A 26,706-nucleotide genomic window follows, 5' to 3' on the forward strand; every position below is an offset into this window, starting at 1 on the left:
TGAGTAGTAATGAAACTCAATCACCTACTATTTTGTTGTCTCTTACTTCTAAAAATTCAACTTTTGAGTTCTCTGTTGCTCAGTTTACTACTTTCAACAGCACAATCTTTTCCCTCTTAATATTTCTATAAATTAATGAGTTGTTTTCAAAAGAAACAGACTGACCTTACAGAGAGTGACAGAACTGAAGTATGAAAGTATTTACAGATGGGCACAACTTCCTGACGTTCGCTGTCTGTGAGCTGAAGTGTTTCTAAGAACTTATTAGCCACACGCTCAAGGGCATCTTCAGGCCACAGCTGAGGGAGAAGTGAGGAGAGAAGCATTTGTACAATTCAGCTGTTAGCAGTCCTCATACTTTAAAACCAATTTTTACCATTCAAAACACCAGAATGAGACACACTGGTCCCAACTATGTCTCAAGAACAATGAACTGATATAAGGGTTATATCAGGCAGCAAGGTCACTACCCACATAACCTTGTCTGGCAACTCCTGGCTGATCTTCTAGTTAAAAGCTACATATTGCCATTCTATCCAAACATTTCTGTGTCTATGTCATCCTTTGGCAGAGAAATTAATTGACGTCAGCACCAGGCCAAGCTATAGAGCTAACTGCACTTTATTGAGAGCAACACTGCTTACATTAAGGACTATTAACTACAGTAGTTTTCCAAGTTTTATTCTGCTATAAAAGATCTACTGATAGACAACAGGACTTGTATTTGCTAGTCATTCCCATGATGCCTGATCTGCTTAACAGGCAACAGAAATTATGATTATTTTACAATCACATTGAAATGGTTTCACTAGTCCTTTAAAACATACACATTATGCGATAAAATAACAAATTACCATCACCAAACTGAGACTATTCACTACTTCAGAAATGTAAAATTTGTAGCAACAAAATTTAAGTTTTGCAGTTGTGGAAATGCTGAGATTGCACACCAAAGAGCTCCCAAAATATTACAAAAAATGCCTATGCTATTTTAAAATTTTGAAAAACATTGGGTACTTCTATACAGAAGGTAAGAGCAAATCCAATGGGACATGAAAATATAGTTTGTTACAAAACTGAAGTAGTTTGTTGAGGAAACAATATAAGTATTTTCATATACCTGGAACCAATCAATAGTACAGCAGTTGATGAGTGAGGGAAACTGTCTCAGACGATTGCGGAAAGCATCTCCAATTGGGCTGAATGCTATCACAATATGGAGATTTTCTTTGCAGCAGTTCACAAAAAATGCAAACAAGGCCAAGGGACTGAGTTCTTCATGTTTATTGCCAGCCTGAACTATTGCACGAACACCCTTAGGAATAATACACAGCGTAAAAACTGTTACATAAATTCTCATTAAGCACTTCTGAAGTCCTACAGCAATCCTGTTAATGATAGCATCACCGTGAAATAAAATTTTTCATTGATAAATGAAACAGGTAGAATAAACTAGAAAAACAGAACAAGTAGTAAATACTATTTGAGAATAGGTTTATGATATTTATCTGTGACCCTGACAACTCCTTCTAGAAATTATCGTCTGCTGCTTTGAGCAACTGAGAATACATAAGAACAAAAACTAAAAATCCATCCCAAGATGAGTTCCAGATGGATAAGACACATTAAGATGAGACAGAGGGTTAAGACACATTCTGAAAAATCAGAATTCATAATTACCTCCTTCAAGAAATAAAGAACCAAAGCCTTCCAATGATAAATACAACTATCAGGCTTAATTACAATCAATCTTCAGTCATTCAAAGATTTAGGAGATACAAACAGATGAGGCAAATTACTACTCTCATTACACAAAAGCAGATGTTTTTCTCATCATCTATGCTTTAAGAGCCATACAAGTGCCATATAAGTCCCCTAAACAACATTTCAAGACATTAACTTACTAAGAACTTTTTTAGCTTTAATATTATACTAAAATACGCTGTATTTTCCTAATTGAAGAGGAAGATTTAAGTTTCAAACATCAAAACATATTCCATTTGTTCATTTACCAAAAACAATAATCTCTCAAAACAAGAAACCTCTAGATTTGAAACTAAAGACTACTTCATAAAAGTATTATTATCCTCAATTAATTAACAGTCCATGAAATACTGACTATAAACCCCTAAAACTCCAATTATTCTTCCACAAAAGCATGTACACTTTACATAATCCCACAATTAAAATAAATGACAAAAATTAGTTTAGTAGCAATAGAGTAAAAGTGGAAATATTTTGATGGAGCAGATTTAAATGAGTAAAAAACAACTTTCCTCCAGCTGGCATATTATGGATAGCTACCAAGTTCTAGCATACATCAACTGAATATGTTGGTACAATAAAATTCTAAAAGAGCCACATTATCTTGATATTGTTATTATATACCTGGCAAGAATGAAACGGTAATAGAGAAAGATGATTAGAATTATAATCTAACTTCTTTGCAAAATACATGGAATGCAGGCATCAACAAGCTCCACAACTTAGGTGCAAGAAAAACCAATACGGTAACATTTATCAAGTGATATAGCTATTTCAATAAAAACATTTGTGTATGTACTAAGAATCACTTTGAATGTCAACTAGAAGCATACTTAGGTAATTTATTAGTAAACATACCACAGAGATATGAAGACAGCACAGCATACAGTTCCAAATATTGTTAGCTAACATTGTTTCCAACTTGATGTATACAAAGATGGATGCCCCTCCCTCCCAACTAATGACTGCTATTTTGAAAATCCAAGCCTGATTTTAGTTAGAAATTTTTTAAAAATTGCCCGAGTACATTACATCTTTACTTCTGAGCCTGAATTCATGGAGTACCCTTCCCCAACTTCTCTCTGAGTAGAAATGTCGAGACTATGAAATTCTGTCTAACAGTGCCCTAGACAGCAAGAGTCTATTGACAAAAGCAGGCTGTGTTTTCTCAAAGAACGTCTTTGTCCTTAACTGATCATTGAAAACATTATGATGTACATTCTTCTTCTGCACAATATACTGCAAAAAATAACTATGGCCACAGGGCATTTGTGAACGAACAATCAAAGTTCCTTACGTGCACAACTTAAATGTGTTTGTGAACAGAATGCCAGGTCAGAATTAAAGTTAGGAGTAGGCATAAGCTACTCCAAAAGTTTACTAGTAACTGGCTGATTTATCTAAGGTCTCAAAAAAAGTCACAGAATTAAGTACATATATCCATCCAAAAGCCACACTCCACACTGAACTGACAAAATAGCTTAAAAGGGAGGTGGTATTAAGAGAATTTCTAAAGATACCTCTGTAATTTCTTGTTTTTCATCTGCTGCAAAAAGATTGGGTACCTCCCCAGTGTTGAGGACACTGTCAACATCTTCTAAAAAGCTTTCTTCTTTAATTTGTGCATCTGTGATTATAAATACAGTTTTCAAGCCTTTTACACCTGCATTCTTCAGAAGACCCTAAAAATGCAAGACAGTTAAAATATTGTATATTCCAAAACATCCTTCCTCAAAATTGTCAACATGCAGACAGGTTATTAATACTCACTTTCAGATCTTCTCTCCACTCATTTGTACCATAGGTCTTAGAAATCTCTGGTTGAAAAACACACATTTTTGCCATGAATGCTGCTAGACGAGTCAAAGACTGACGTCCACTTCCTCCCATTCCAACCAACAAAGCATTACCCCCTGGCTGCTTCAGAATACGGCTTATACGAGACAAATGTTCCAACACATACCTGTATTTGAAATGTGCTGATTACCAGAATAGAAGAAACACATATATATTTGTGCAGCTATAAATCTGTGAAACAAGTATAGAAGTAGCATCTCCAAAACAAATTTCTGAAGGTGGGGCGGGGTGGGGAGGAAGAAGAAGAAAGGGAGTGGGTATGCACTACGAAATAAAATAAAACTCACAACTCTTCTATTATACAAATATCAGTATTTAGCTAAATTACAATTGACTACAAATTACTGAAAGGAATGGGCAGTGGTGAGAACAGGAATACTATATGGATAAAGGTGTTGAAGAAAAAGAATACAAACAGAAATTCTCTGCTTCTAAATCATAACAGTATTATCAGTTTCAACTTTCTTGAAGTATAACAGTTTAAATACTTTTTAAAGGAACACCTGGGGAAAAATGGGTTGTATCAACAAACCTCTTCCTTCCCTCTGCCTCTGACAGTGTTTTATAACTTACATATTTAATAGATATTGGAACAACATCTTCAGAAAGCGATATCTGCACATTACTGAGAGTCCTATCTACTGTGAAAACACTAGCATCGTTTATCTTGGAATATGCAGCAAGGTCTACAGGAGATGGCCTGTTTAAGCATAGGGCACGGGGTAGTTAAAGCAAGCTGAACAGCAGTTAAAACTGGTCTCAAAAAAAGGTTAAAGCATTTCAAAGAACATAAATTCTTGTTTATTTTGATTGGTTAGAAAAATAAAGGAGTCAAATCCAGATGTTATCCATGAGATTGGACTCTCAGGCTACAGTCAGACATGGTCTCCTGGCTGCTGTTCAGTGAGGTAACTGGGATATTGCTTCTACACTCAGGAAGTGGCCTCTGATCAGAGGCTGCCAGCTCTTCAAACTCCCAGCATAGTTGTATATACAGGTACTCACAAATCCAGCTTGTCAAAATGACCTAGACTGAAATAAGCTGCTAGTAGAAGTGTTTAACCCTAATCACCTTCACGAAGCATCTACATGTCAAGTTACACTGGCAAATATGAAGAGGCAGTAATCTCTAGCAATAGGGAGGAGGAGGAAAGAGTTGTGACCTCCTAATCTGTCTCAGTTGTGGCTCTGCCTGATCACAAGTTAAGGTAACAATAGCAGCCTGCAGAGTCTAAAATTTCACAGGATTAGTGGCAGCACCAGGCTGGGTACATGCCCCAGTGTGGGGCATTGCTGTGCTGCCTAATAACAGAGCAGACAGACGGCTATGATTGTGCTATATCTCACTCTGCACCTCACAACCTTAGAACCCTTGTCCTTGGTGAAATGAAAGTCTGCAGGCAAAACTGACACCCATCTTCACCGGTAACAGAGGCCTAGCAGAAGTACAGCAGCCACCTGATTTGGTGCACAATGCTTCTTTAACAACCAAAGAATATATTCAAAGCCCCTTAGGAGAAAACTTCTCATTATTTACTTTTGGATAGAAAAAGCAGGGGCATAAGAGAAAAATCAGTTTACTTCCATCCAAAAAGGTGTAACACCACACTTTTGTGGATGTGTTAAGGGGGAGAAGACATACAAAAACCATAGCGCACAAAATTGGGTATATGGAATTATCAACTACTGCTTAAAGCTCTTAATAAATACAGATCATATGCACCTGAAAACTACAAGGTTCATTCTTGTTTTGTGGGTTTGATTATATTCATCCAGACACTGCTCCACAACATCACCGAACAGCTGAACGCTTGGAATTTCAACATAAAGTCTTTCATCTCCCTCAAGTTCTGGAATCATGTAGTCACCAAAAAACAAGCTTCTCATGTTTTCTTCTGTTACCTATGGCAAACATTCAACAAATTATGAAGTTGAGTTTAATATTTAATGAACATATTCTGCATTAGAATTTTAGAAAACAAAGGAGAATTTAGACAAAACACTCCAGACACGAGAACAAGCACTCTGAAATATTTTGACTCACAGACAACATCCACCTCAAAATTCTCTATTTCCCATATTAAACAATATACTTATTCTTAATTTGGTTTTGGAACACAATTTGCTCAAATAGCCATTAACAGTCTCACACTCATGACCTTCAGAATGCACCAAATTTATACATGTATGTTTAGCAATTGTCAATATATTATGAAATGGATAACTAAGACCGCAAAGTTATTTATTCGATACATCAGTGAAATGACAGGGGAAGAAAAAAAGAAAAACAGAAAAAAGGAAGACAAAGCATACAATATAACATGATTATACAACATTTTAAATACCAAAATTTCATAAAAATTACAGAATGCTGTTTACCACACAGTAACTCAGTCACAGGTTAAATTTAAAAAGCAAATGTTTCTTTATCCTGTAAATCAGGTCTCTGGAAGTCAATTTAAGAGTATTCATACTTGTATTTCTCCTTGCAGGCACAGTACCATATGCAGAACCCAGATACTTTTGTGGTAGTGATTTATAAACTACTCTGTTTGTTTGTTATCTTATCTCCCGCTGCCCAAAGATTCAATACATGCTGCTACATCTCCAAGAAAAGAAGTGACAGAATTTTTTTGAAAAGTTGCTCTGCTGACCAACTGATTAATTGGATGCTTTATTTCTATGTGCAGACATCTAGGAGCTTAAGAAAACACTACGCTTGATAAATTAAATTTCATAAGATACAAAACCCCAGGTTTTTGTGGGTAAATCTGAAAAAATGTAGCACTATTTTTTTAATTGAAAAAGAAACAAGTTTTTGTTTCACTATCAGATACACAAAATCCTTTTATGGAGAAGTAATAAGTTTACCCACATTTTAAATGAAATATTTTTTGAAAAGGATGTTTATATATAACAGTTAAACCCTTCCAAACGTTTTTACTCCTTTTTTTTTCTAAAGAAGCCATTTTTCCAAATTCAACTCAAATTTTTAAGCACATTTGATCCAAAACGTCACCTGTGATTGAGAAACTTTCTAGTCCTAAGTTTATAATGAAAGCAACTGTTTTGCAACAGGTAAATGTGATACTCACAGGTGTGTTTCCCTGCTTCAGGTGTGCAAAAACTGAATCAAATACTTCTTTGAAATGTTCTTTCACAATATCTTTCATTAAATTGAACAACCAGGCTCTATCATTGTCTTCCACTAGACGGTCATAGAAGACACGAAATACCTCATGTACAAACAGACGAATCATTACATGTTTGCTTTCCACTGATTTTCTCTTAATGAGCAAGCAGCCATGGATAACACGTGAAAAGTCACGCAGGTTGAATGTATAATGAGATTTGGCTGGTGTGGGCAAAAGATTTTTGATGGCTTTCTTATACACCTTAAGATAATAACAACAAAAAAAGAACAAAATCAACAAAACACTAACACTGACTATATTATTATAATAAATCTTAAATGTCTTCTAAAATTGTATTTCTCCAAGAAAAACGTTTAACGCTTAATAAATCTTAATCACATCTAAAGATCTCAAAGTCCTCTGAATATATCAGATGCACCTCATGCAGTTCTGGAACATGCATGTACTACTAACCTAATTGCAAATGGGAAAAGTAATTGTAGCAAGTGTAAAGAAATCTGTTGTAGGACCAGGAATACCACTCAGATCTCTTGACTTCCTTTAATCATACAATATCCTCCTTCAAGTGGAGGATTGATTGATACGTAACGGTAACTTCATAGATTTTCAGTTGTTTAAATCTGTTTGTTTGCATATCTACAAATTACTCAAAAATAAAAAGAGAGTCAATCAAATTGCTGAAGGAATAAGGAAAGCGTCTTTTGACTATGTTTTGCTCTAATGTGGAATGCATCAGCTGTTGTTAGCTCAAGCTGTTATGACAGGAATAGTGTCATTTCTCATTACATTGAATATAATTAATAACATGCTGAAGTGAATGCTGACAGAGGAAGCTTTTAATCTGTCTCTGTGTACTCACAGGTGAAGACAACTATCAAACATTAACCTGATTAAAAAAAAATGTACAGTAAAATCAAGTGTTACAGAATAGACTATATCCATGGTACTGAGTACACATTTCACCTGTTGTCCCATGTCCAAAGCCCATTCCAAAGCCCAGTTCTTCTATTATACTTTAATCCTAGGAGTTGGAGGGTATTGGTTACCAGGATGAATATTAATGTTAGAACAGATTCTCTAGCAGGCAAATGTGTAAGAATCTAACAGTATAAACAAAACTCGATGCAGTCTGATGAGAAATACCTGCAGGACTGTATTAAAAGACAACACTCTGAAATTGGTCTAAGATATATCCTAAAAAAACTGAATGTTTTAAATATGTAGTCAAATGCATTCAAATCACTAGTAGCTGCTACTATTATTTTCTGTTTAAAGAAGCAAAACTTGCGAATATCTTCTGAATTACTTGTTTGTTCATTTGTTTTGGAAGGATTAATTGAACCTACAAAAAGATTTCTAGTGGCAGTAGTCAGTCAGCCTTGTGATTCATACATTGAATGTATTATCTAACAATAGTCTGAAAATACCAGCTCTGCAAGTCCTTGGAATGAGATGGATTCAGTCTTGGGTATAAAGCAGAACTAGTGGAAGTCTGAGAAAGGCCTTAGTTCTGCAGTAGAAGGAAGTCACATTCCCCTGTGAAACTTCAGCCATTTGATTTTGCCTTTGAAGCTGATCAGATTTTCTGTCAGAATTTTTCACTGGTCAAATACTAGCTACCTAATGCATTTCCATGATGCATACTTATGGTAGGCAATAGACTTGTTCACACTGCTAATGATTTCTGCTACGTAATAAGCCAGCAAAGCTATACCTTGATATTATGTCTGTAACTTAATGATTCTTTGCAAAAATGTCACGAATTGCCATTCCTTTTTTCATGTGTATGGTACATTGCAAATGTGATACTCGCTAAAATCCATAACATGGAACTTCACAAAACATAGAAATTCCATACAGCTAGGCCTAATGGCTTTCAGTTTCACAACATTTCTGTGATGTCTTTTGTCATACTGGAGTCAGATTCTACAAAGCTGCACGTTCACAGTGGCTTCCCTAGACTGCTGTGATGTGCCCATAATTAGTATAAAAACTGGGAGAGGAAGGAGGAAAGTGGAGAGGGTGATTTCTTCATTCTTAATCTCTCTGAGAAGGAAGTTTGGAAGGGTTGCAATTGGTATTTTCATTTGGTCTTTGCGTGTGACAGCTTCCCGTGCCTGTCTGACTCTGAAGAGATTCCAGTCTCATCTACTTGACATTATGTGGACAGGTACTACAGAGCCCACACTAACACAAATTCAAAGACCATTTTCCTAGAATAAAAAGGTTACTGCAACAATAAAACTAGGACAATTTTGCCAAAGCAGATGAGGCTGTATGTTAAAAATAATAAGGAACAAAACATCTAAAATCTCTACTTCACCAACTAAATTATTATACAGCCATTGGAACTTTACTGAACAAATTAAAGGAAACTTCCATTAAGGTATTTGCCTCTTACCTCTAAAGTGGCAGTGACAATTTGATTTCCAATTGTGAAGAACTCAGAAGAAAATTCACTAGTCCGTAGGTAGAAAGCTACTATGGTAGAGAAGATGCGGACCATTGTTTCATCACTAAAAGAATTAATAGTGCAAACGTTGAAGTGTCGCAAAAATCGAGGAGTAACAGGATTCCTCCCACCGCCTGGAGGCCCCATAGCGGCAAGTAACTGTACATCAACAAGTGTAATTTTAGATGTGTCCTTTAAATCATACCTTCAAAATAAATTGCAATGTGACATTTAGACAGTTACAGATACAACACGTTTGTTACAGCTTAGATGCATCTATATTAGAGAGTACTCTCTGCATGCATAACATGTACTTTAAAATATTATATTCTATATTACATACTATATTTTTAATATATATTTATATATATTTTATATTTCTTAAAACAAAAAAAAAAACTAAAAAAAAAACCCCCAAACCAAGAGCAACCAGTCTTATAACTATGCTCCAGTTATCTCAACACATCCTGTCGGTCTGAAAGAAAGATTATTTGTTTAAACTGGGTTACATGAAACCTGACAGGAAATTTTGATATGAGTATTTAAAACTGTAATGTGGCAAGATATATTATCTCTGTTCAAGAGCAACAGATATTTGAGCCTGGAATCACAAAAGTAACAGTATTTGAGAAGTGCCTGGTATCACAGAATAATTCAGGCTGGAAGGAACTTCAGGAGACCAGCTGTTCCAATCTTCCAATCTAAGCAGAGCCAAAAACCTCAAAAGCAAGGAAGACCTTTATCTTTTTTTTTTTTTCATGCCTATTACCAGATCTGATTTCACTGTTATTTTAAAAAATTATCTGGAAATATTGTCAAAAAAAATATTTGTGATCTTGGATGACAGTAAAAACCAGTGCAATGAGTAAAATCAAAAGTTTTCTATAATTGCATCTCTCTCTGCCAATTCACTCTGAGGAGGAAGAGAAAGGAAAGAAACAAGGAACTGCACTGGAAAAATAAAACCAATGAAAAACGCAGACATGAAGAAATCCAGGTGTAAAAGAATTATTTTATTTCCTTATTTATTTATTTATTTATAAATGCTGCTGAAGTGCAGCAATAAAACCTTATAAAAAACCCAAAGCAAATCTGATGATCAATTTTCTAAATTGAAAAGTCACTTAAAGAGCAACACAGAAGTTGCTTCAATTTTAAATAATATATTTTTATATAAACCGAAGCTATCTTAACATCTATAAAGCACTTTAAAAAAGTTTTGAAAGTAAAATTCAAGTGAACAGGAAATGCAGCAACAAAAAAGTTTCAATTGTATTTCAAATAATTACCAAAATCCATGGTCAAAAAACTGTCTTAAAAGTTCTATAGGAGGCTGTGCACCATACTTCTCCAAAGCAGGCATATTCATATCATCTACAAAAATAATGCACTTCTTTCCCATTGGAGGGCCAAAGACTCCTTTGCGCCTCTTGTCCAGCCTGGCCATAATGATGTTCTATAATGCAGACAGGAATATTCAAAACATAGATTAAATATTCATATATGTTATCTTTCTGAAACATAAATTATCTATTCTACTAACCTGGGTCTGATTGGCACTGGTTCGAGCTGAAAAATTAATGAAGAAGGGAAAGTAGCGCTCCTTTTCCAAGTTGTTCATTAATTTGTCCTTGACATACACAGATTTCCCAGTACCTGTTGGTCCCACTAGAAGCAGCGGTCTTCACAAAGAAAGAAATAAAGCATACAGACTGCAGAAATCTAACAAACTATAAACTAATTGCAATTAGACATCAAAGGTTTTACTAACTTGCCCTGCTTGTTCTACCTCTAAAAACATTATGTGCCTTAAGAGGAAACTAAAATGTTTTAACATATTCATATAATTTGCTCATAATTTTGGTTTGCTCCCACCAACAAGACAAAGAGGACACAGAGAGAGAGACATTTCTCATTCCCTCATTCTACTGGCTTTGGAGTATGTATGAACATACATGGGAGTTGAATTTCTCCCAATAGGTCTTGCAGTAGTTTAAACATCATAAAACTTTCAGCCTTGAAATTTAACCTGAGGCTGTTTTATATTTCATTCTCTTATATCATCTGACCATAGCTAATATAACTGATCTTGATATGACTAATCAAAGGAGAGGAAAAAAAAAATTCATTACCAAAGAAGAAAGAAGGTAACAAAATATCTTTGGGCTGTCACAACAGCATCATCAGAACAAGCATACTAAAACTGGATTATAATAAGGCTTCATAAAAAAAAAAAAAAAAAAAACAGACTTTAAGGCAACAAATTGTATTGTTTGTAGTAAATGTCTATTTTTAACAGGCCAAATAAACTTTGAGGGCTTGATAAAAACAATGAAGTCAATGGAAAGAATAAGAGATACTTCTACCTATGATCAATATTTCAGAAATTTGCACTGAAGTAACTTACTTTCCATGGGTAATGAACAGCTCCATCAAATAGGTGTATCGGACTGTATCCATAGTTGGGACTATATCTTGAATCTTTACATTTTTATCACTGTAATTAATATTTTTAATAAATCCATCCCAATGAACCCAACATCCTCTGCCTTTCAGCTACGAAGAAATACAGATGTAAAATAGAATGGTGTTACTTCTGTACATATGGAAGGTTTTCTTTACTACTTCACTTTTGAAAAAAGAAAATAATGAATTTTAATAAATTAATATTAAATGTTTCAGAAGTTCATATATTTAGTTTGGTTTATCTCATTAATAAAATGTTAAATTACATACCTAAGCTTAGACTCCTTTCTTAAAGATTTTGTTCAGCCAAAACAAACAAAAACGTACAAAAACTCAACAGAAGAACATATGCAAAAATTAAAGTATAATTATAATCTAACATTTCTAATGGATGCTATAAACAAAATTGTAATATAAGCAAACTGCCTATGGGCTCAATATCCTGCTTTCCTTCTAGACAGTCCACATCTTTCCTTCTATACAAAACCAGATTTGAGTCCGTCAGCTTAGCTTTAGCTACAGAATAACTATAATGTGGCAACATTATAAATATAACTGACGTGTACATCTTGGTATTTTCTAAAAAAATCTGGTCAGCACATTAGTATTCAAAAAAGAAAAATAAATGAAAAATGCACTGTGGGATTTAATCCAACGCCAACACTCTACAACATCCAACAAGCTTGGTAAAATTAAAATATCCACCTAGCTGTATTTTCCTTCCATTCAGACTGTAAGAATCTACTTCAGTCAACGCAGAAGCAATTGATCATACCTCATACATGTAGTCATAGACCAAGCCTTTCTCTTCAAAGGGACACTCCCATTTTCCCACACTCGTTGGTACAGGATTTACTCCAGATTTCCCAGCCAAAGTTTCCCTCAAGAAATTATCAAAAATTATTCTGCTGTCACCATCACAAGTTCCACCAATGGACCAGATTGTGGCAAAAGCAAAACAACCCTGCAAGGGCAAAAAGACAAGCAACTGTCTAAAAAGTTGACATATTATATGAACTTTGTACAGCCTGATTAACAAACAATTCTGAAAAATACTGTTAAGCAGATAGGTGTTACAAGTTACCCTTGAATAGGCCTGGTCTAAAGAGATTTAGAAATCTGATTAAAGACAGAGCAAACAAAAAACCTTATTCAAGGAGATAGATAGATAGATAGACATACAGCCAGACAGAACAAAAAAATAAAGGCCACTGACTAAAGCATTATGTGACATGACAAAGCCTGAGATGAGTTCAATCATGTGGTCTCAGGATTTTCTAACTGCAAACCAGGATCTTGGAATTTTCTAATTCAATTTTAAATCAATACTTTTACATTCTGTTTTCTTTAGCTTTTCATAAGAACTGTCATATATTAGTTGGACACTCTGTCTGACCTTATAACTCTCGGAAAACACTCTTCCCAAGGAAATTTTGCTCAAACAAGCCAATCAGTATTATGTGAACTTTTATTTACTTTAAGGGAAACAGGACACTTTGCTTTAGCTAATTACTTCATTGGTTAAAAAGCACATTTAACAAAAACACTACTTATCCCAGTTAATTGGAAAAATAGTAAAATATTTAATCATATTTGTTACTTCTAAGACTTGTGTCTCATCTGGGCATCTCCAAAGTTTGGGGGGAGGGAGCAAGGAGGTAGCAAAATTGTTTCACATGTCTCTTATCCCAAATTAAAGTTGTTTTGATTAGTCCAATTATTTTTGAAGATCAGCATATGCAGAAACAGATATACATTTCTCTACAGGTTAAAAAAACCAACCATAATCCATGCACAGATGTTTCTGTTGGTGGGATCTTCTTGCACAGTTTGACAAATCAACATTTCAAAAAGCCGTGTAAGAGCTACTATAACATTGGTGTCGCTTGTAGGTACCAGTTCCTAAGAGATACAAAAGGATGGGTATTATACTTTACCTGTTCAGTTAGTTTATCTTTTGCAGCTAAAATACTGAAATAATTAGACAATTAGCTAATTCTGAACAAATATTTGAAGGCAAGGTTTACACTGACTTTTATTCAAAAGATCATTTGCCCTCTTCTAGCCTTGAAATGTCAAGACATTTAGCTTGTTAACCATGTTCACGGCTACCATGTGACCACTACAATCATACATCTTACATAAGTAACTACAGCAATACATGAGCAAAGGTCTAAGCACTATATCACACAGAGTTTGCAAGGAACTACATGTACGTTTCCCCTAACACTTAAAAAAGTACTTCCCTATTCAACATGATGTCTTTAAAGAAAAAAATACATGCACAAAACTCTCTTGGGAAGACTTTCCACTCAACGCTTTAAATATTTACTTTACTTTTGAAAAGAACAAGGCAAAAACTATGATCAATTTACAATATGAGTCTTACCTAACACTCTCATTTTAACTTTCCAAACTGGACCCAAGAGTTGCCCTTCTCAAAACAACAGGGGGCTGCTGCATATTCATTCTAATTGTGCTTGTCATGAGAGAATAGTCCCTCCCTACCAAGGGTAACAGAATGGAAATGGCCACCTAGCTATTGCAGGAAAAAATGGCAAAAAATACCTTGCACTGTCTCCGACGGAGTCTTAACGCTGGTGGTACTAACCAATCAAAAAGTCCCTGCAGAAGATCTTGATGTCCCTTTAAGTTAAGGGGTTCAGGCAGTTTACTCAACCAAGAGGTAACAAGTGGCCTCCAGCCCAGTTGAGAAGGTTCCAAATAAATCATGCCACAACGACTGACTGTAGCAGGCTAAGGAAAAATTGTAAACTCGTTTTATTATACATTTAATGTATTGAACTTCGCTTCATATTTTCATTAAATACAAAACTTACTGATGCCTGGGAAAGATCCATTGTTTCAAAAATAAGATTCATCTGAAGGGACATTTGGATGATTTCCCCACTCATCAAACAAAGCTTTAATAATAATAAAAAAAAAAATTACAAGCAAGATTAGAAAAAAAAAAATTAGTTGTAAATTATGCTTCCTATCACAGCAGAGTTCTATATGAAAATCAGCAAAACCAAGTATAACCAAAGACAAGGTCAACCGCATAAAATGTTCAATCACTTGGAGCAGTGATTATTTTTTTCAAGCTTTAGCTAAATTCTTCACTTAAACCATAGTACTCCACATTTTCCTACCAGTAGGTTCGTTACAGGTAACTATCAATCTTGCACATGACAGGATAAAGAAAAGACAGCAAGCTGAAAGGAGAAAGGATATCTGCTGCTACTGTTGCTAATACTGAAGCATTCCAGCTGGAGACCCACCATTCCTACCTATTAAAATAAAAGTCCAGTTTGTGTATTTTGGCATGCTATCATCCAGAACTTAAACTTAAACTTAAAATGTCGTCTCTAATTTTTATATTCACTTTGAGATTCCTAAGGCCCATTTACAAAAGTGCTATACGGTTACAACTTTGACTTCAGAAATCATTAATTTTGAAAATACAACCCTTTGTGTCTTAGGATTGTCTTTAAATATAAGTGCCTAAGTCTGTGCAAGTTTTGAAACTGTGGGATTTACATTAAATATGATTAAATGTATTTTTTAAAATTTAAATTTCAACTATTTATGTTACAAACAATACGACATTAAGGAAATACTATACATTTAATATCTTACAGCAATGAGTTGATTCTGTGAATATGATTCCCATAAAGTAAAGTTAAAAAAAAAACAATAAAGCCAACCAAAAAAAAAGCTTACAACTTGTTACCAAAGCCACCCTGCACGTGCTCTTTTCAAATGGCAGGCACTGCTGCTTGCATTTGTGGTTTTATATGTAGAAGAATATTTACAAAATGTCATGTTATTTTATTTAGGCATTTATTTCTACTGACTGATACCTTTTTGTTGTCATCCAGAACTGTGTTCATGCTTTCTATCCACAGGGTATCAATTGGGCCATCAAAGATAACCCATTTGCGTTCAGGAGTCTCAGATAATGCAAATTCTCTGAAAGTATTAGCAATTACACCATCTGTCCACTAGAGGAGGAGAACATAGGAATGAAAAGTAAGGCATACTATACATAGTACAATTTAAACTGCAATTAACACAAAACCCTTCCATTTCCTTTTCATTATTCCTCTCTTTTAATTATTCTGCTCTTGTTCCACACAGAGCGGAACATAACTTTGCAGTTTCACTGAGGGTCATGCAACATCAGCAAATTTTAAAATAATGGTTTTTTTACATTAAAAATATTATAACAGAAGACCAGCAATTCAATTTACAGAAACGTAGAAGTGCTTCTGCTCTGTCTTGCATCTGTTTCTCTCCAGAGTCACCCTAAGTTTCACTATTTCACATTCACCTCTTCATAGTGTTTCTTCTCCAAGCCTAAGTTTCAGACTTGGGGACCCCTAAGTTTATAAGTTTTTCTAGATATTTTTGCATTACTTTGATTATACTGGTTAGGAATAGACAGAGAAATGAATACTGTTAAGTTTGGTATGATTTCCTAGCATGGATGCAACTATACTAGGACAATGACCCTCAGAATGGTATTGCTTTTTCTTGCATATTTAAACCTACATAACTGCATACACACTTGGTACTGCATTTCTTTATACACCAATTTAAAACAAGCCATAAAAGTATTAGTTAAAATAAAAATTACAATTGTGTTCTGATCTGTGTTTAAAATAATAAAATTTTGAATTCAACGGTTTACAATCCAGAGTAACAGAGGTCTGACTGTTGTGGTTTAACACAGTAGGCAGCTAAACACCACACAGTTCGCTCACTCCTCCCCTCCCTGCAGGACAGGCAAGAGAATCGGGGGGAAGAGGGGGGGCGGGAAGTAAAATTCGTGGGTTGTGATAAAGACAGTTTAATAGGACAGCAACGGAATGGAAAATAATAATAGTAGTAGTAGTAATAATAATAGTAATAATATAAAAAATAAGTGAGGTACAATGCAATTTCTCACCACCTGCCGACTGACACCCAGCCAGTTCCCGAGCAGCTGTCTCTGCCCCCGAGCCAACTCCCCCCAGTTTCTATACTGTGCATGACATCATATGGTATGGAATAGCCCTTTGGCCAGTTTGGGTCAGCTCTCCTGGCTGTGCCCCCTCCCAGCTTCTTGTGCACCTGGCAGAGCATGGGAAGCTGAAAAGTCCTTGAGTAGTGTCAGCACTACTTAGCAACAACTAAACCATCAGTGTGTTATCAGCATTATTCTCAAACTAAATCCAAAACACAGCACTGTGTCAGCTACTAGGAAGAAAATTAACTCTATCTCAGCCAAAACCAGGACACTGACAAATACAGGAAAAGGGAAAAAAAACCCCACAACACTAGAAATACTACAAAGCAGAAAAAGCAGACAGTATTGTTAGCTCCTAGTCTTGAACCCATACTGTTATGTTTGCTTCTTTTTTCTTAAAATGAAACCAGTAATTTATTTTATAGCACAGCCCTATAAACACTGCCTGGAGTCCAGGGAACAGATGAAGAAATGCTGTCTGGAATTGGGACTTAAAAACCACAAGCAGGAACCTTGCAAACTGCCTTTCCTGCCCCTGAAAACAACTGTGGAATGACACCATGAGTTAACCTAAAGTTAGAACACACTTACACAAGTGCACTCATACAAACCCCACGAAAGCCACAGCAGGTGAGAGGAAGAAACAGATAAAGGTGGGCAATTACTGTACACTATTTTTAAAACATACATTACCTCATGGGATACTGTATCAAACTGCCCAAAAAGCTGACCCATAGTGATTGATTTTGGATTCACAGTTCTAAAAATTACTTTTTCTTCTTCACCATAACCACGCTCTTTCATAAGAGACAGTGTATCTGCTAACACATGTAGAACTTTGGTCTTCCCAGAAAAAGATTCCCCTACCAGCATAAAGCTGTTAGATGGGAAAAAAAAAAAGGCTATTAGTAAATTTGTCTTGCAATTTAGACTTTTACAGACCACATGAAGGCCAACAGCATCATTCATATGCTTAAAGCTAATTTTCAACTAATTTTCAAAAAGCAGAGCAAATAGATGTGGTTTGTATATAGGAAACATCACTTAGGCAAAAACAGTTTTATTTGCACATGCAAATCTGATTGCACAGCTGCTGTACGCAACTTGTCCTCTAAAACATAGATTTACCACCGCACTAGTCCATTTATTTGCTGAATCAAAGATTACTTTCTAGTTTCTTTTCAGTCTAGACAGAGTTTATAACAAAGTTCTAGAAGAACACAAACAGTAGGAACATGTACTACACCCCCCCCAAACTATCTTCGCCCACATTTCAAAATAACTTTTTTAGTCATGCAGCAGAGGGATGCGACTACAAAAATGTCACACTGAAAAGATTAATTAATGAGCTGAATAGTAACAATCATATGACTAATGTCATATCATATGTATTTTCTCCACACAGTCGGTATTCAGTAATAAGAGTTAGGAATAAAACAGAAGAGATCTGGTAACTAATATTTTAATACAGACAAACTTTTACAGTCCTAAGTCTTCACCATAATGATATCTGCACCTAAAATCATTACACAGGTGAGGCTACTTCCGATATCAGAAGTAGTACAATTCCCCAGACGTACATTTACAAGAATTCTGGTACATGTAAAAGCAGTATTGGTGACCAGCTGTTCCAATACAAATAGAAACATTTTGCCACCCTTAAGACCTTTTATATTTGATATAAATAACCACTACAGTATAAGCCAAAATTACAAAAAATACTGCTTGTGAAAGAGTAATGAGAATCTTACCCATGTCTAACAATCATCATTTCATATGTCTGTATCATTTTCTCTATAAAAGCTTTTACAGGTTGGACATTATGTCGAACGCAACATTCGTTGGCACATTCCAGAAAATCCTAAAATCAAAACAGATCATAATCTTATCACTGCTACAATTTAAATTACTGTCTTGGACTAGAGTAGAACAGTCTATGCTCATCAATAAGGGTTTCAAATTAATCAATAACTGAAATACTATTAATCAGAAGATAGCAAACATCCCTGGAAAAAGAAAAAATCACTTCTGCACTTCATATGCTAGAACAGCAGTTAATGGCAATTTTTATCTTGAGGAGAAGGCATATCACCATCAGGAAACCAACAGTGTGCTTTGGAACAATACACTTTTAACAAGACTCCAGTATTTACTGGAAATTTTTAAAAACGTTAATCCATTTTGTCTTTTCCAACATGCTCCTCTTCCCAACCATCCTCCTACAAAGGAACTATGCTTTAATTGTTGCTATAAACAAAAGAAAATACAAACACAAAGCCTAATCTCACTTAATCATGTCCAAAAATTAGGAAAGAAATCAGCAAAAGACCCCAAAATTTGGTAAATATGCAGATCAATCTCCAATCTGTAGGACGCCTTACACAACCTTTCTGGATGTAAGGGAACTCAGATGTGGATAATATTTAGAACAGACACAAGAACTTTCTTTGGTACTAAGTTTCATTGCAAACATTCAGTAATTTTCCTTATCTTGCAGTAACTCACAAATTACTGTATTAATTACACTTGGTTAAAAACAAAACACAACACAAAACAACCCACAATAATTACAACCAAGGAAAAGTTACAAGTGTACTTACATTGTAGTCTGCATCGGGAAGCTTGATTCCAGGAAATAAATCACTAGTTATACCCATGAACAGAGGTATATCATGTGCCAAAAATTTGGGCTCGTTCACATCCTTAATTGATCTAAGAAGCTAGAGGAAACAAATATACATTTTACTGTTCTTATTAAAAACACAGAATAAACTGTTCATTAATTAAAATAGTCTAACATGCAATAAAGATTAATTAATTAAATGGTGCCTTTGATAAGCAGTCAAGCACAACTGTGCATCACCAGCATAGCACTGGAAAGCACAGCACGTATTTTATCATCTTCATTTCACAAATACGGAAACTAAGAAATGTGGATCAGTGATCTGACAAGACGTGGTGGAACTCCCTTCAGAACTCAGAACTGCATGCATCTGTAAAATTCCTTAAGAATTATTCCCTCAGGAACTCACCAATATATCTTCATCTTCTGTGGGAAATTTCAATTTTAGATTCCCAGCGGCCACCAACACAGCTTTAACTGCTCGCATACCATAGTCATAGTGATACTGAGAGGAAAGCTGTTCTGAACAAAGCCTGTAGGTCATTACTATCTTCACTGACAGTGACTTAGCATTCAAAAATCCATACGAATAGAGCGAAATTTCTGCTATCAGAGCATAGTTAGGAACCATCATGGCTACTGTTCGGAAAAGAACCTGAAATACATACCAAAAGAAGTCTCTTTAAATAATTAATTAAGGAATGGAAAGTAATTCAGAACTTTTGCAGGTGATGGATCAGTATTCATCCCATCACAGCATTTCTAACTGAAAATAATAACAGCATTTTAAATTAAGTACTGCTTAATATGATTAGGTAAGCTGTGGATCATTTAAAATGGTTACACTGAAAAGCAGTGGCCTGCAGAAGATTTGGGAGCCAATGAAATAGAAGAATTATCAATGTTTGCAGCTTATGACTCACTAGGAAGCTAACATAAGTAAGCTGTCATCAAGATCCATCTCAATGTACAATGCGGTGCAGAAAAGACACTGTCCCTCCCAGCTCTTTTCCCTCATCACTATCTCAAGAATGCAGTTTGCCCGTTACACTGACACATCCAACACAGCAGTAAGTGAAAGAAGGTGTTGTACATGGCAGGTGAGAGAATGTACTTCCTTTCTTTAAGTAATCTGCAGCTGGTATACTCTTCATGCTGCATTAACTCTCCTTTAAGTTAGCATGCACAGTATAGCTCCCACTGAGGCAACTTGCTCTGGCCCAGTAGCCCTGTGCCATGCTGAGTCGTAAGTCTTGATGCTGCTCCAAAAGGCTCCAGATTATGCTAAAACCAAGCCTCCTCAGTGAAACAGCTGATCTAGTCAAAACAATCATCTCAAAGATTTTATTTAATCAGGTAATCTAAGCAAATTAATTACATGTATTAAGTATAGTTCGCTTTAAATAAGACTACAATAAATGCAATGTAAAAAATAAGACTACAAAAAATGCAATGTACAGCATTGCAGCCTTTGGCCTGGAAAAATAATCATGAAAAACACTAATAAACACAAGAAAATAAAAAAAATATTTCAAATTCCTTCATAAAGAACAAAGTACTGGGGGGTGGGGTGGGGGGAGGGAAGAAGGAAGAAAAAGAAGCTTAGTATGTCTAAATAGCATAACAAGTATATCGGAATCACAGAATCGTTTAGGTTGGAAAAGACCTTTAAGATCATCCAGTCCAACCATTGACCTAACATTACCAAGTCCACCACTAAACCAATTAAGGGTAGAGTATTCCAGGTGGTACCGTCTGAATACCAGCAATACATGTGTCCCTCAACTTCTTTGAAAATTCATTCTTAAGCAGAAGCATGTATTTTATTATTTTACCTTCAGATTATCTGGAAGTTCAGAACGTCCTGCGTAACCTGGATTCATAGTAATAGCTACAAAACAGTTGGGGTTAAGCTTCAGTTCAGTTCCTTCAAAAATAAATGTTTCTAGCTTTATCTGTATGGCTCTCTGGATGCAAAGGATCTGCTGTGCCACAACAGACAGTACTTCCAGTTCAATGCGATTGAATTCATCAAAACACGCCCACGCACCTGATGAAGCTAAACCTTTGAAAAACTGCAAATGAAGAAAGGTAGAAATAATATCACTAACAGAATCTTAGAAGACTCAAAAGAAACTAAGAGTATCACGTTGGAAGTTTAATTACATGAAAGATTCAATTATGATAATATCTAAGCCTGTTTAGAGCAAAGATCAGTGATGTACTGAAGAACAAAGTCTTTTCCTGGTTCTAAAGAAAGCTAAATTAGAAGATCCTGATCCTGTGAACTCTTGTTTCTTTACATGTTTTAATTAGTGACTTAACAGGATTTCGTGAAGCACAGAAAATTAAACATTTGTAGAGAACAGTATGTAGTGTCCAAGGGCAGCAGACCACAGGTGACGCATTTATTTAAGTGTCTCTGCAAAGTAGGCACCCTACAATTTTCATCCTAAAAAATAATATACAAAGAGTGACATTTATTTTGTATTTACCTTTCCCATTGCCAGGTAATCGAGGCCATCAGAGCAGTTGAAGACAACACACTGAACAGCAAGAGCTTTAGCCAGATCTTTGGTGGTCTCTGTTTTACCTGTCCCTGCTGGACCCTCTGGGGCACCACCAAGGTTTAAGTAAAAGGCTCCAATCTAAGACAGAGAAATAGTTTATGGAAACTATTAGTACTTCATTCATATGAAATTATTCTGAATGAAAATGTTAAATTAAATTGCACTAGATAGATACAATGACTGTATGAAACTAACATAAAAAGTATCGTAATGCTAATTAAAAAATAATCTGAAATTTACTTACAGCTTGGAACTATATACAAGAGAATTGAATTTTGACCCTAACAGAGAGTTTAGTTTTATTATCACCATGACTGTGATTAGTTACTCGAACTTTATTGGACCCAGTCTTTCAGTTCTTGCTTAGATAAATCTTTCAAATTAAATTTGATGCAATTACTTGTTTGCTACTCTTTTCTATCTCTGTTTCTCCTTTAATATACTTTTTTTCCTCTTTCCTTTTTGTTTCCCACATTGTCCCCCTTTGTGGCATTTGTATTCCATTGACCATTCCATATTTTCTCCACTGAAGTAGGAGGAAAATCTGACAGAAAAAAAAGAAGTTGCAGACTCTAAACAAAAGCCCAGATGTATTTGGCTTCCAGTCCACAGTTACAGGGCCACATCTATATTGACAAGCACTGGCAGTACTGTATTAAGACCTTTGTGGGCAAAGGACGAATTTCCATTTGCCAGGGTACGAGGATTCCAACTGCTTTGCTCCAAGATTCGGGGTCTGTGAGCTTAAAAAAGAAACAGACTACCAGCTGCATCGTCCTCGCACACCAATGTACCTTCATGTTTTGACAAATAGGTACCAAGCATCAGCTAGAACCATAGCACAAAAATTGAAGCCCCAGAAAGGGCAAAAAAATATCTTCAGATGCATCAGTCAGGTCTTTTCAGACCTTTTCTTTCTTAAACCCTACGGAGTTTGTGATTAGGTCTCCAGAGCATGAAAATTATCATCTTAAAGCAGGAGGAGGATGGTGCCTTGTAAAACTTGAAACCGTACTCCAGCCAAATAAACTGCAGTAAATGTTAGTCAGAAAAGCCATATGTGAGATTACTTTGATAACTTGCAGTTGTCAGGTTAGTTGAGGATAGACCAGTACAATAATACACATCTGTAACAAGAGTAGGGATATTAAAAAGTTGCCGAACTGTTGTACTAGTGTTAGGAACAATATGATCACAAGTGGATCCTTCACCATTTTATATAGCAACATCAGAAAAGGATTTTGTGTTCTTGTAATCTGGACAGCAATAAAAATATTGGGTGTTTTTTCTGTTTGTACTTCAAAAAACACATCCACAACAGAACAATCCACTAATGTTTCAGTCACGTGGGTGGGCTGTCCAGATTTGTTGTTATAAATCAGTTTCATGTTCAATATTCTATAGAAATTGCAATCTTTGAAAACCACATTTTAACAGAAATATCACAATCTGACAGCAACTGCAAGTGCTAAAAGTATGCCTGTAATGAACAGTGTAAGAAATACTATACTACAGTAAATACAGTAGTTAGTAGCACTGGTGGAAGATCATACCAAGGTGCGGTAACACCTGTCTGTAAGAGGAGTAATGACAAGGCGTGGTGAGTTTCCAAGGTACTCATAGGCATATTTTACGTTGCAATTAATGATGCAGACATGAACGTTCTCAAATTCCCAATAATATCGTAGTTGTGCAAGCCACTGAAAGTCTGTTTCACTCCGCACACCTGATAAACACAGAATTGAAGGCAATCATAAAAGATGTTTTAGATAACTGGATTTTCTATTAGGTTTAAATTTAAAAACGGCTTTGAAATTATTAATGTTGGTGCTCACATGCAAATACTCACATACATATCTTAATATTGTTGTATTTTAGGCAGCAAAATCAGATTGGTTAACTATTTTTAATTAACTATGTATTAAGACACATGTGAAAGAAAATGTTTTAAAAGACGATTACCACTTTCAATCATTTCCATGAGGACGTCTCTAGCATGAACATCAATAGTAACCAAGGCACCCAGCGTAGTCCTTGCTTGCTTTGACAGTTTTCCTCTCACCAGCTCTACAATATCATTAAGCTGAACCTGAAGTGTATCGTAATAATCCTTTAAACCCTAGGAGAAGAAAGGTAATTATGAAACTGATTATATGACAGTTTCAGGTATCCAGACTTCTTCATGTTGACTAAATATCTTAATGAAGATCGGTTATTAAGCCATTCTTTTACATTGCCATGTTTTTGCATCAACTTCTCTCTCATTCACAGTTATGCATTTATGTTGCAAAGCTACATTTTAATCTATGCTTGCTCTAAACAAGAATATTCAAGTACTTGAATCAAAGGTATAAATCACTGTATATAAATTCATGTATATCAAACACATATGCAGATCCTTTTTCAAATTTTATTTTGATTGTAGAAAAATATTTGATTAAGCAAAATACATAAGCTGAAATGAAAAATTAATAAAGATTTTTTAAAAATGATTATGCATTACGAAGTACCTCTGGTCCGCTGCAAAGAACTTCATGTACCTCACTTGTCCAGAACATTTGAGACACACACAACACTACTTGTCCAGGCCACTCCAGAACCCATCTTTTTCTCTCAGTCTCTAGATATGCCTGAAAGAGTTAAATGCAGTATACAAATACAGTGTCAGTGCATATGTATCATAATGTAATACAGAAGCATATAATGGGATGCTATTAACATTCTTTGCTAAAAAATATTATTTTCCTATTTTCAAAGTCCAAACGAACTTTTAAATGCTCTTTTCCCCTTAGATTTGCAATTTGTTATCAAATAATTTTAAAGATTCTTGCAATTGTCTTTCCATATTATGTAAATAATGACAACTTCCTAACTTCATACAAAGAAACATTTTCTGGCTAATGATTTTCTTTTAGGAGGGAGCAAACATATTACAACTGTTGTATTTCTAACTTGCAATTAAATAAAAAAACCTGAATAATATATTTACATCAGGTGATATATGCTATAAACACAGTATTGCTGCCAAGCTTTTAAAAGAATTTATATCCAGTGTTACAGGAAGACGACGATTCTTACTCAAACTAAAATCTTACTTATCTCACCAGTCTATAAATACAAGTCCTGTTAACTTGGTCCTGGCCCCATAACTTGATCAACTCTTGTGTTCAGGAGGAATTTTAGGAAGCCAAGAGACAGCCTTAAAATAAAGAAAGGTCTATTTGTGCCATAGTTATTAAATTATTACAAAACCCATACCATTCTTGATCTAGCAATAACATCATGTATACTCTTCAGCATAATATCTTCTACTTGAATTAACCACTTCTCCACTGCACCTCGAGCTTCAGAAGTAGAAATGGTTGAAATCAGTTCTACACGCTCGCCTTCAGAACTATACATTGCTTTAATATCCAAATTGGGAAGGAAATGTAGCTTAGCAATGCCTTCAAAACACTTCTTCAAGTGAGGCTGAACTCTGAGAGGATCCTTAGTCTCTGACAAGATCTCCAACATTTCATCATTAGACAAGAAAAAGAAGCTAAAAGAAATTTAGGAAAAAAAAATAGAAAAAAGCCAACTATATTATCAAGCTACTTTAAAGGCTGACTTCATTCACAACAAAATAAACATTCAGAATCATTGTTTTTTAAATAGCCAAAATTCATCATACCGGGGAAAGAAGAGACGTTTTTTCTCAAGATAAGCATTAAGCCCTTTCATGATTTTGTCAAGGAGCTCATTACAGTTCTGAAGCTTCTCCAATAACCCTATCAAGGAAGTAGCAACAAGAACCTGTAACAACAAACACATGCAGACTGTAATTATAAATAAGACACTTCAAACAGTAGAAGGTATTCAAATAATGTACAACATGGCTTGTTCCTAGAAAGCCTAAGCAACTGATATAGTAGTTCATTGTATATATTCTGAAAACAAAAGCATTGACAAAAAAACCTGAGAGAAGCTACTGTTTCCTTTTAGTACCGTATATTTTCCTTACCTTTGGGTCTTTGGCACAATACTTCATAATATCCCTCCAGTATCTATCCACAGTCTGAAAGAGACGCCCCTCTTCTGGCATCTGTTGCATAATATCCTCAGAAGAAAAAATGGGTTCCAAATAAAGCCACTGTGCTTGCACTTTCAGCCATTCATCAATAATCTCCTGAATTTGAATTAAGCGATTTTCCCATTCCTTAATAAATATTTAAAGAATGTTACCTTAATATCTAGATTTAATGTTATTTTTAACATTAAAGAGAATAAATACAGGAAAGATAGACAATGTGGTACTCTAGTTCCCAAGGAGAAAATAAAAATGTCTAGCAGTAAACAAAATAAAAGAAAAATATTTAGGAGTATGTAGGTTCTTCCACGTAAACAAATGGCCAAAGAAGTTCAGAAGGTTTAACTTATCTGGAAATGAATTTTCCAAAATGCAGTTATCACTTTAGTGCTATGACCTTTTAACAACTTAATGGTTAAGTAATAAGGCTACCAGTGACAAATTCTGTTTCATGTCCCCATAGCAAGGAGCTCTTGGTGTGCAGCTGAATTAGAGCAGGGACACAAGAATACCAGAAAGGCCACACTAGATCACAGGAGACATCCAGTCAGCCCAGTATCCTGTCCCTAAAGTGAACAATAGCAGACACCTCTGGAAGAGGCTGGAGAGGCTCCCTGTAAAGGGTAAATACTACCTATGTTCACTGAGCCTGCTTGAACCTGAAGACTTCCTACATAAACCAACAAAGAACTAGGGAGGGTAAGTGCAAAGCAATTTCACCAGCTTCTCTCCTGTCAAT

At 35.3% G+C, this 26,706-nt stretch overlaps 1 protein-coding gene across 1 annotated transcript in view; it reads right to left on the minus strand.

Moving 5' to 3' along the window:
* Nucleotides 1–26,706, minus strand: part of DNAH12 (dynein axonemal heavy chain 12) — a 70,487-nt gene that overhangs the window by 25,241 nt on the left and 18,540 nt on the right. Inside the window, exons 19-45 of the mRNA XM_075713518.1 lie at nt 25,902–26,096; nt 25,572–25,693; nt 25,157–25,439; nt 24,409–24,528; nt 23,861–24,017; nt 23,452–23,624; nt 21,824–21,976; nt 21,164–21,403; nt 19,738–19,983; nt 19,306–19,425; nt 18,457–18,566; nt 17,399–17,582; nt 15,558–15,698; nt 14,535–14,618; nt 14,263–14,451; nt 13,477–13,596; nt 12,470–12,658; nt 11,636–11,784; nt 10,772–10,910; nt 10,518–10,684; nt 9,178–9,433; nt 6,717–7,016; nt 5,345–5,523; nt 3,535–3,727; nt 3,285–3,446; nt 1,121–1,315; nt 166–299 (exon numbers count right to left, since the gene is read on the minus strand). Coding sequence (XP_075569633.1) covers nt 166–299; nt 1,121–1,315; nt 3,285–3,446; nt 3,535–3,727; nt 5,345–5,523; nt 6,717–7,016; nt 9,178–9,433; nt 10,518–10,684; nt 10,772–10,910; nt 11,636–11,784; nt 12,470–12,658; nt 13,477–13,596; nt 14,263–14,451; nt 14,535–14,618; nt 15,558–15,698; nt 17,399–17,582; nt 18,457–18,566; nt 19,306–19,425; nt 19,738–19,983; nt 21,164–21,403; nt 21,824–21,976; nt 23,452–23,624; nt 23,861–24,017; nt 24,409–24,528; nt 25,157–25,439; nt 25,572–25,693; nt 25,902–26,096 — 4,700 coding nt within the window. The remainder of the gene's footprint in view (nt 1–165; nt 300–1,120; nt 1,316–3,284; nt 3,447–3,534; nt 3,728–5,344; nt 5,524–6,716; nt 7,017–9,177; nt 9,434–10,517; nt 10,685–10,771; nt 10,911–11,635; nt 11,785–12,469; nt 12,659–13,476; nt 13,597–14,262; nt 14,452–14,534; nt 14,619–15,557; nt 15,699–17,398; nt 17,583–18,456; nt 18,567–19,305; nt 19,426–19,737; nt 19,984–21,163; nt 21,404–21,823; nt 21,977–23,451; nt 23,625–23,860; nt 24,018–24,408; nt 24,529–25,156; nt 25,440–25,571; nt 25,694–25,901; nt 26,097–26,706) is intronic.

The sequence above is a fragment of the Pelecanus crispus genome, chromosome 7 (assembly GCF_030463565.1).
Source record: "Pelecanus crispus isolate bPelCri1 chromosome 7, bPelCri1.pri, whole genome shotgun sequence".
Lineage (NCBI taxonomy): Eukaryota > Metazoa > Chordata > Aves > Pelecaniformes > Pelecanidae > Pelecanus > Pelecanus crispus.